Source organism: Sinocyclocheilus rhinocerous, unplaced genomic scaffold (assembly GCF_001515625.1).
Source record: "Sinocyclocheilus rhinocerous isolate Xijiao unplaced genomic scaffold, SAMN03320098_v1.1 scaffold2994, whole genome shotgun sequence".
Taxonomy (NCBI): domain Eukaryota; kingdom Metazoa; phylum Chordata; class Actinopteri; order Cypriniformes; family Cyprinidae; genus Sinocyclocheilus; species Sinocyclocheilus rhinocerous.
Genome location: NW_015630025.1, coordinates 273,051 through 284,550, shown reverse-complemented (window position 1 = coordinate 284,550; position 11,500 = coordinate 273,051). Strand labels below are relative to the sequence as shown.

The following is an 11,500-nucleotide window of genomic DNA, read 5'->3' as shown; positions in this document are numbered from 1 at the left end:
GCAGTTCATTATTAGTTCATGCTAACTAATGTAGTTAACTAATGAAACTTATTGTAAAGTGTTACCATTTTTACTTACAAACATATTCAAATACACAATATACACTTTCAATGGAAATTACTGTGCATTCAAGTATAATTTAGTTTAACATAAATGCTCGACATTACGTTCAACTTTAACCATGTTTCAAAGACAAAAGAAATAATTATGAACTTGCATCCTATTTTGGTGGGTCAAAAAAATTTATTTAAACTATAATACATTTTCATTTCATTGTAAATAACATGCAATGAAGTGTCCAAATAGCATTACATTCAATTTGTACACAAGTATATTATTTTAAAGTGTATTATTTCAATAATAAGTGCTATTTTTAAAAGCATGCACAATTGAAAAAAAAAAAAACAATGAACTTAAAAAAATCTCCGAATACCATGAAGTACAGAAGTCAGAACACGAATGGATCAATGAATCTGTCCTACTGGACAGTATGGTTCATTCTTTTTCCCATGATCACAAGCCAGACAGAACCATTAAAACTAGATCAGATCAAAATGTGATCGCAGTGACATCACACTCCATGAAACCAAAGACAAAACTAATCGGTGTGGCCACTCAGCATTTTATCAGTATGTGTCCCATCAGCGTCATCACGGGTGAAAGGTCCTGAAATTGAGGGCCTCTGAGTTCTCCAGTCAACATGCAAACAAAACCAATCCATCTAGCCTTGAATAAAGTCCAACTAGAACAGAAAGCCGGGGTGCGACGGCTGGACGAAGCCTGGCAGGCTGCCTGCGTATCTGCAGTTTGATCCCCATCCCTGTGCCTTGTGTCTGTCCTCCGCTTTTCCAGGGTGACTGTTCCGATCTCAGACTGCAGAGATGGACCTGCTCCACAGCTGGGGGGTGAACCTAGCCGTCTATTTGCAGACGGAGTACCGGGACTCTGAGAATCTGTTTCAGTGGGTCTCCTCTGTGGCGGATCTCCACGCCACCTTCTTTGTGTTTTTCCCCATTTGGTTTCATCTGTGCAGAGACGTGGGTGTCAAACTCATCTGGGTGGCTGTGGTTGGAGACTGGCTAAACCTCATGCTGAAGTGGTGAGATGCTCATTGGTTTGAAACTAATTGAAACAAACTGAAATGACTCAGAAATTGCTAAGTAATGCCAAGTAACACATAGAATGAAACATGACATTTTGAAGTAGAAAGACTGAAATAGTATTTGCTTGTTTGTTTCATTTACAACTTTCGAAAAAAAATGAGTGTAATAAATTGGTGCATTATCAGAATGTTATAAATTAAATATTGCAGCACAAAGAAAACAGAACACAATTAAAAATGGTCTTTAATATTTATTTAATAAATTACTTAAATATTCATATGTTTAATATTAATAGAAATAACTCATTCTTAATTGGTCATTTAATTAATATTTTCAATAGTGCACCAATTTATTACATTGTAAAAATTATTTTTGAGGTCAAGTAAACATTATTAGAAAATACTGTTTCTGTGTTTCTACTTAAAGAAAATCATTCTTTGAAAAAAATTATTTTTCACTGTAATAAATTGGTGAGTTTTCAGTTAAATATTGCACAAGGAAAACATAAAACACAATTCAATGATTTATAATGAATTAAATCATATAATAATTTAAATATTAATGTTTAAAATTAATAGAAATATCTTGATAATTTAATTTGTAATATTTCTGATTGGGTTAGGGTTAGGGTTACACTGACTACAATAGATTTTTCAAGGTTAAGAAAATAATATTTCTCTAAAAAAATAAGTTAATATTACAATATAATAAACATGCATTATTTAAATTATTATTATCAAAGAAAAGTTATTTAAAGGCATATGTAAGATTTTTTTTATTAAAATATCCAAAAACCACTAGAACAGTGTTATATATTTTGCTGACTTGTGTACTTACATTATCCCAAATGTTTCGAAGAATGTTTAAATCCAGAGAAATAAGCAATTTTAACTGACCAGAAAGAGCGGGAGCGGTCGACTGTGGCATAATAAAAGCTCCGCTGCTTTCGAGCCGTGTGTCACGCTCGTTCAGCAGCCTTGTTTCGCTTCGACGGCTTTCAGCCTTTCTGCTTCATTCTACTACATTAATAAATCATTATCTCATCCATGAACATGATTTCTGCCCGAGTCGCATCGGATTGCATCGGCTGTGGGGATGAAGACGACAACTCCCATGATTCCACACTCAGTCACGGCGCCATCAAACTACGCCTTTGTCTCTTTGTTTGTTTTGAATACGCGCCCTCTAGCGGCGAAAATTACATATTGTGCCTTTAATTGAAATGAATTATTAAATCATGCTGTATTTTTTTCTTTGTGCTGCTATTCTCCCTCTGCAATTAAATGAATAATTGAAATGATTTTTAATGATGCATTTCCATATTATTTTGTGATATATTCATAGGGTGCTCTTCGGTGAGAGGCCGTACTGGTGGGTGCATGAGACGAAGTTTTATGGCCCTATAAAACGTCCTGAACTGCAGCAGTTCTCCATCACATGTGAAACTGGACCAGGTATATTACAGTATTTATTGCAAGGCTGAAATACTTGATTATGATTGGTCGATCTCACATCATAAAATCATTTCTACTTAAATCTTTATTTCAAGCTTATTTGTTTGTTTATTTATTCCTTTTGGTAAGTAGTCATCAGAATAATATACATTGAACTGCTCATTATCGCATAAACCAACTGAATGTACATGACACCCCCTTCTAACGACTTTGACTATATGCTGTGCATGAATTACAGCTCTATCTCCAAATAAAATCTGCTACTCTGTAAACCGGTGGTTATGCAATCTAAGCAAGGTTGCTGTTCTAATCTTTCATGTGGAAACGGATCTGCCTCTGGTTATCGTAGCGTGTCAGTTCAAGGGCCGCATCTGAATGAAGTCATGCGTATTACTACTAATATTACACATGCTGGCGAGGATCCATTCGTTCTTGACCTGAATTAGTACCCTGGATTAATTAAAAAGGCTCATCAATTTCCTGTCCTGAACTGATATTTTATCTAAATGGCTGCTGGTATTTTGCCTAAGCTGGTTTGTTGGTCTTATCTTGTTTAAGCTGGATTTAGCTGGTGTCCTAAACTCCTCTAAACCAGCCTGAGAAACCAGCAGACAAGTTTAGGCCCCTGAACAGATGCATCTCTAATCAAACAACATTTGCTTTCCCACACAATCAATGATTTGATATTTTCTGTAATCTGTAATTAGAATTCATTGCCCTGTTTTCACCACACTGCTTGTTTGGTTTTCGTCTGTCAGGAAGCCCGTCGGGTCACGCCATGGGTTCTGCGGGTGTTGGGTATGTGATGGTTACAGCAGTGCTTTCCATTCTCGCTGAAAGAAAACTACCTCCTTTACGTTATAGGTCAGTCTGAGACATCTGTGCCTGATCATCTAGGCGTAATGCTTTAATATCACACACCTGACAGTCATTCCTGCTTTCAGAGTTTTGCAGCTAATGCTCTGGATGCTTCTGGGTTCGGTGGAGTTACTGGTGTGCATGTCTAGAGTCTATCTCTCAGCCCATTTCCCACACCAGGTCATCAGTGGAGTTATTTCAGGTGGGTCTCTACTCTTTTTGTATGTGGGTCAGTGACATATGAGAGCGTTCACCATGCAGAAAAGGGAAAAATCGATCGAAAATCGAATTCTTAGAAATGCACTCATTGTATTTAAGTTGGTTTTGAAAAACGTATATATACCGTTTTCAAGAAAAGTATCATTAAACTTTGTTCAAAGTAAAAAAATAAAATTGAGTATATGCGAGTGTACACATCTCATTATTTTCAAAAATTGTTATAATACATTTTTAACGTAGAGCAAATAAAAAGATATGTATTTTCTTTATACAAATTTATATATAGTTTACAAGTTTATATATGTGTATACAGTATAGATAGATAGATAGATAGATAGATTTTTTATAGATAGATCGTTTTTCACTTTGTTTTTGAATGTCTATATAGTTTTTATTCATTTCTGTTTTTCATTTGTAGTTATTTCAGTACATCAAGTTAAACTAAATTGAAATGAGATATACGTTTTTAATGTTTTATTTTTAGGTAATGTTCATTAACTAAAATTGAATAATTAGTTACTACCTGTTTATTAATGTTTATTTTACTTCTGTAACAAAACGTTTTTTTTTTATGGATTTAGTTTGTAAACTATAACTCTTTTAAGATAAGATATAAACTAATTTTCTTAAATATTATGGAGATGTTTTATTAAAATATTTTTCTTAGAAATAATAATGCAGTATTTTTGCCTTTTTTTTTTTGGCCCCCAAAATATCAAAAATACTTTTAATTCAGAAATTAAAAACATGCTCATCTGAAAAAGATTTGGTCTATGATTTACTTTAAATATTTGTACCCAGAAATTGCTTGAAAATTTCACAAATAATTACAAAAACAGCAAGTAACACTGAACATGTAAAAAAAAATTAAGTAGACTGAAATAGTACTTTTTTCATGTAAAACAGTACAATAATCTTTATTTACAATTAAAAATTTTTTTTTTTTTTACAGTGGATAAGAGGTGTATTCAAGCCATGTTATGTTTGAATTGCATTTTTATGTATTTCTGAATGAATAGATCCTGGAAAAAATAAGCATCGCTATATTCACTTGATAGTGCATCAGTGCTTCATGCTGGATCCAGGCGCTCTCATAGCTGTTGGTCTTTTATCCCCAGGTATAATTGTAGCAGAGATATTCTCCAGAGTGCAGTGGATCTACAGCGCCGGTCTGAGGAAGTACATCAGCGTGACTGTGTTCCTGCTCTTCTTCGCCGTGGGTTTCTATGTGCTTCTGAAAGCCGTGGGTGTGGATCTGCTGTGGACATTGGCAAAGGCCCAGAAATGGTGCGTCAATCCAGACTGGGTCCTTTTGGACACCACCCCCTTCGCCAGCCTGCTGAGGAACATGGGCACTCTTTTAGGTCTGGGGCTTGGCCTTCACTTGTCAGGCTACAGCGAAACAGCAGGCAGGAAACACAGCAGCGTCTCTTCCAGGACAGGATGTATTGGTGTGTCACTGGTGTTGCTGCAGCTGCTGGACAAGATGACGTTTTCCTCAAGTAACCAGTTACTTTTCTACTCTCTGTCATTCTGCAAGAGCGCTGTGGCTTTGGTGCTTCCCACTGCACTCGTTCCTGGAGTCATATGTTGGATTTCATCAAAAAGCAAGCATGAATAGGGCATGTAGTGCAACATTTGTACAAAACTGAAACATGCAGCTTTGTGTTTAACTGCTAATGCAGTGGTTCAGCAAACATTTTTGCAGTGCACTCTTTATAAAATACCTCTCAGATGGCATGAACGCGATGGGTGGCTACAAAACTCAAATCATTTAAACAGTTTTGAACTTTTAGTTTGTTGGATGCATTTGTTTTTTAATTCTCTGCATTATGAAAACCATATGTCCATTTAAAAGAGAGATAGAGAGAGAGAAAAAAATATCTTTTAGAAATGTAGTTCTTTGAAATGTACTTTGTATTCATGTTGGTTTAGAAAAACTTATTTTTTATAACATTTTCAAGAAAATGGTATATTTAAAGTAAAGCAGTTTTGTTAAAATAATTGTAAAATAATGATTCATATAAAATAATAATAAATGAAATAATAATAAAAGATTTTGAGGAAAAAAAATGAAGAGTTTTTCTTCTTCTTCTTCTTCTTCTTCTTCTTCTTCTTCAGTGTGTCTTTTAGATACAATATTGAATATGAAAAGTTGATCTGCATTATGAAAGACAAATGTCCATGTTGGGGAAAATAAAATAATAATTAAAAAAAACTTTTAAGAAATGTACTTATATTTATGTTGGTTAAGATAAATATTTATACCATTGTCAAGAAAATTTTCTAATGACTGTAAATATGGCATGTGGTATATCAAATAAAAAAGTAACATTTTATATCTTGAATACATGATGTGAACATACACATCTAAATATTTTCAAAAATGTTTTGTAATACGTTTCATAAAGCAAGAAAAATTTTATTTTTCATGAAAGAAAATATTTTTATTCTTATCTTTAGTTTTTTTGTATTAATTCATATATTCATAAATAATAATAATAATAATAATGATCATTTATACATTTTGAGGAGTTGCACCACATGACATTTCATAGCCTGAACTAACCTTGTCTTTTCATAAATGGTATTTTTCTGGTAATATTTGCGGAGGTTTATTGACCTTGACACACAGACATTTGGCAGACAATCAGTTCTTCAAATATTAATAAGCCATGAAGCAATTTAGTTCAAATAACTTTGACTTGTGTCCTTTTAATGAGACGCTTCCCCCATACAGTACGTATTTTAGAAACATTTGAACATTGGTCTACATTATGAGACACAAATCAATTGTGAAAGTTTCAAGATGTTCGTCCTCACGAATATAACCTGACTATGAGGGGCATAGAGGACCTACAATAATGTACAGTATTTGGAAAATAATGTGTTTTTTGAACATTAAAGCATGTCAACATATTCTGTTACACCAAATACACAAAATAATGATCTTTAAAAAAGCATCATATGACCCCTTTAAAGGCGGCTGGTCCATTCACTAACTAACGTTCATTCACATCTTCTGTTCAAAGGTCCCTCAGTCATGCTCTGTACATGTGGCTGTCTTCTGTACATGGGGATTATATTATAGGGATCATTCAGCTCAAAACGTATAGCTTATGTAAAACTTCTAGCACCATTCATCTGTTTGGAGCTATACATATACCAAAAACTTCCTTTAGACAAACAAACACATTTTTCACATTAGATTAGATCTATTTATTACAAATGGATATTTTAAAATCAGAAACACAAACAATTTGTAAAAACTACCCATACAAATGATATCCAGGCAATTTTTGATTCATTATTGCAACATTCAGTTTTTCTTAAAAAATGTATTTGCATTTGTTGGATTGGATATATATATCCAAAAAGTTTCAATTATATTACTTTATATATTTAGATTATAAGTGCCTACATGCATTAATAAAGATAGGATATCTCTTGGCATCTTTTTATGACTTTAATTATGGAATATTGTCTCTAGGGGTAGACTTATAATTTTTTGTTATCTGTTACCAATCTGAATGAATGCATGCATATCTTTCAGATTCACTTACTGACTACTTTAACTGCACATGATGTTGCATAATGAAATAATAAATGTTTACAGTGTGGAGACAGTGTTTGTTTCTGGTTTCAAAACCTCTGTTAATTTTTTTCCCAGTTCCAGTGAGTCCAGGTGCAGTGGCTTCCTACATTAGTGCGCTGTAAAAATGTTTTTTTCAAATGTATAAATAAAAGGTTACTGGAGTATATTTGACAAGAAAATACTATTTAAGTCTTTAAAGAATTAATGTTTAATTCAATGTGTTGCTTACAGTTTCTTTGTAATTATTTGTGCAATGTAATGGTAATTTTTTGAATGAAAGTGTTTCAAAGTAAATCCTACACTATTTTTTTTTTCGCAGTGTGTGGAAAAAAAATGCAAATGCATTGTATTAAAAAGTGTGTTTTAGAAAATTATTACATTTATTTAGAACACAAAAGTTTTTCTTTGCATTGTTTAAAATGTTTACGTTCATAAAAAAATGATCATGAACAGACTTTTTTTTCTGAAAAACATCCATATTGATTAATTCTCTCTTCTGAGGACTGCTTTTAAATATTAACTTGCGTTGCCTACTTTTCTCTAACCTCTTTTATACATGTTTACATTTTGTTCTTCTGTAAGGGTTTGTGAGGGGCGTAGTAGGCCAAAGTTCAGAACATTTTGTTTATGTGGTTTGTGGCCTGGAGAAAACATCACAGAATGCACAAACATCCTTATCAATGTTTTTCACTCCTTACTGAAGGTTACAGGTTGGACGTGTGCCACACAGCGCTGTTCTGTCCCAAACAATGCACCGGTTGCTTTTCCGTTGGCCATTGGCTGGGGGAAAAAAAAGAGTAGTTCAAGTTAAAGTTCAGTTTTATTTCTAAAGCACGTTTAAGCACGGAACAGCCGTACAAGACAATACAGGAGCCACATATTAAAAGCCAAAGAGAAGAGATTGGTTTTATAAGAGTAGTTCACTTCCAGAACTAAAATTTACAGATAATGTAGCCTACTCACCCCCTTGTCATCCAAGATGTTCATGTCTTTCTTTCTTCAGTCGTAAAGAAAGATTTCTCTCCATATAATGGACTTCTATGGTGCCCCTGAGTTTGAACTTCCAAAATGCAGTTTAGATGCAGATTCAAAGGGCTCTAAACGATCCCAGCCGAGGAAGAAGGGTCTTATCTAGTGAAACGATCGGTTATTTTCAAAAAAAAAAATTTACAATTTAGATTCTTTTTAACGTCAAATGCTCGTCTTGTCTAGTTCTGCTGAACTCTGTTTTTTTTTCCCGGTCCAAGACAGTTAGAGTAGGTCTAAAAACTCCCATCTCATTTTCTCCTCCAACTTCAAAATCATCCTACCTTGCTGCAGAAGTACCCAATGTTTACAAAGTGAACATTCAAAGAAGATCAAATGCCCTTTACCACAAACGGCAAAACAGCGATGTAGGACGATTTAGGACGATTTTGAAGTTGGAGGAGAAAATGAGATGGGAGTTTTTCGACCTACCCTAACTGTCATGAACCGGGGGGAAAAAACAGAGTTCACACAGAAGTATATACATTTGTTTTTTTAAATAACCGATTGTTTCGCTAGATGAGACCCTTCTTCCTCGGCTGGGATCATTTAGAGCCCTTTGAAGCTGCATTTAAACTGCATTTTGAAATTTCAAACTCAGGGGCACCATAGAAGTCCATTAAGTGGAGAGGAATCCTGAAATGTTTTGCTCAAAAAACACAATTTCTTTACGACTGAAGAAAGAAAGACATGAACATCTTGGATGACAATGGGGTGAATACATTATTTGTACATTTTTGTTCTGGAAGTGAACTACTCCTTTAAGATATGACTTGAACTCAGATAAAGTGGAAGCCGTTCTAATGTGAACTGGAAAGTTGTTCCAGAGGGTGGGACCAGCCACTTCAAAGGCTCTGGATCCCCTGGTCTTTAAGTGGGTTCTAGGTATCTGAAGGAGAAATTTGACCTCCGATCTTAGTCCCCTGGCCAGAGTGTAGGGGTGGAGTAAATCAGACAAATGTGACCATCTCTGTGAAATCCGGGCTAAAGTCTCAAAATCTAATTATGAGATAACAAGCATCAAAATTTGACTTCAACCATTAATTTCACTATGAGTTCAGTCTTTGACATGGTCTTACTCAGTCAGTAATAAAGATATCAATGTTACATTTTCACAGAATTTTCTTTTCCTTATGAAGGATGATTTTGCATAGAAAACAGTAAATCACCAAAAAATGACTTTAGCTGGGTTTTCACAGCAGGGTAACAAATAGGGAGGAGCTTGATTGTTGACAAGTAACAAGATTTTAAAGGGGTCATATGATGTTGCTAAAAAGAACATTATTTTGTGTATTTGGTGTAATGAACTGTGTTTATGCGGTTTAAGGTTCAAAAAACACATTATTTTCCACATACTGTACATTATTGTTTCTCCTCTATGCCCCGCCTTTCTGAAACGCGTCGATTTTTACAAAGCTAATCGTTCTGAAAAGCGAGGTGTGCTCTGATTGACCAGCTATCCAGTGCGTTGTGATTGGCCAAATACCTCAAGATATCATAATATTTAGGCTATAATATTATAAATCAGGTTGGTTTGTATTGCTGACGTAATATGTAAATGATATGCAGGCGGCCCGTGAGACTTGCACTTGGACCATAGTGCGGCCTGTGGGAAAACGCATCATATGACCCCTTTAAACTCAATTCGATAGTGAATTGGCATCCAATGCAATGATCTCAAGAGGGGAGTAACAAGATCAAAATTTTTACACCCCTTCAGGAATCTAGCTGCTGCATAACCGTGAGATTTGAGACTTTGATATACCAAAATAGAGGGAGTTGCAATAATCCAGCCGAGACGTAATAAAGGCATGGATAGCAACCTCTAGAGAGCTTTTTAGAGAGAAATGACTTGATTTTAGAAAGTGAACGAAGATGGAAGAAGCTAGAACCTAATTTGTTTATCAAATTTCAAGGAGTTATCAAACACCACACCCAGATTCCAAACTTGGGGAGAGATGAAGGAATCTAGGGTCTCGAGGTTGTGTTGATTACTTGCCGTATGTTCAGAGGGACGTGCTTTTCTGACCCATTTATGTAGGACATCAGTACATCTTTATATGTAATTTCATAATTACATCTATTGTTTTTGAAATATGGTTAAAGTCTACTGCCCAATGTTATATTAAACTAAAATATGCTTTAATGTCAATCCTATTGAAACGGATTGTGCTAAGAAACAAGTGTATTTGCTTTAAGTACACTTAACTTGCCTTTCATTTTGTACAGTACAGTAAGTACAGTATTTACAAATATACTTTTAAGATTTAAAGTGCACTACAAGTGCACGTTTAAAACAATTAAGCACACTTCTTTCTTTTCTTGATCAACATATTCTTCCTCACTAACACTCATTAATGTGCTGAGGAGAACTATGGGGGACATCTAATTTTTAGTGAATAACAACTTTAAAAAAATGTGTGTCTTTTCCTCACACAAAGATATTGTTTGACTTTAGACGACTTGGAATATAGTGCAAAAGTTGGATTTGCTGCTTTCATGATACTTTTATGGTGGCTTTGTGTCCTTAAAAGCTTCATTCCCCATTCATTGTACTGTAAATGTATTTAAAAGCACGACCAGCATATTCTTCCAAATATCTACTTTTGTATTCCATAGAAGAAAGAAAGTCATTCAGGTTTGGAATGACATGGCAGAATTTAAAAATGCTGCAAGAAATCACGATACACTCGCACTGTAATCATATGATATTTTGCTTCCACCTCAGCTTATCATTCCCTCCTTATCGTTTTTTATCACTGTAGTACAGAGTCTTGAGTGGGTCTCTTCCTCTTTGTACGCACTGATAAACAAGATTTGGCCAATGGACTTCTGCATGTACAATGATACCAAGAGTCAGTTAAAGAGAGGTAAGGTTAATGACTGCTTGACCTGTTTTCCGCTCCGTTGCATGAATGATCTGTAATAAAATGGCAAAGGCTTTTTCACACACACACACACACACACACGCACAGACACACAGCCTTACAGGTCCACTTGGCCTAAGTCGAAGGGGTCACCTTTGCCAGCTGACTTAGTTGAACGAAGATAGCACAATCCTGCTGCACAAAAAGAGTTGAGCAAGAGTTGTCCATGCGTAACAGTAGTGAACGCTTGTGCTCACAGACCTGCCCTGCTGTGCTTGCAGGAGCACAGGCTGTTCAATGGATAAAAGGTGAGCCTATGTTGAATTATGGTCTTATGTTATTGCATTAAATGTAAAACTATGATGATTTATGATGTTT

At 34.8% G+C, this 11,500-nt stretch overlaps 1 protein-coding gene across 1 annotated transcript; it reads left to right on the top strand.

Moving 5' to 3' along the window:
* The first annotated feature begins 466 nt into the window (after positions 1–466).
* LOC107739755 (glucose-6-phosphatase-like) lies at positions 467–5,586 on the top strand. The gene is made up of 5 exons (XM_016551957.1): positions 467–1,099; positions 2,448–2,557; positions 3,316–3,421; positions 3,502–3,617; positions 4,753–5,586. Exons 1-5 carry the CDS (start codon positions 882–884, stop codon positions 5,253–5,255), a joined length of 1,053 nt encoding a protein of 350 aa, XP_016407443.1. The 5' UTR covers positions 467–881; the 3' UTR covers positions 5,256–5,586.
* Positions 5,587–11,500: the final 5,914 nt, after the last annotated feature.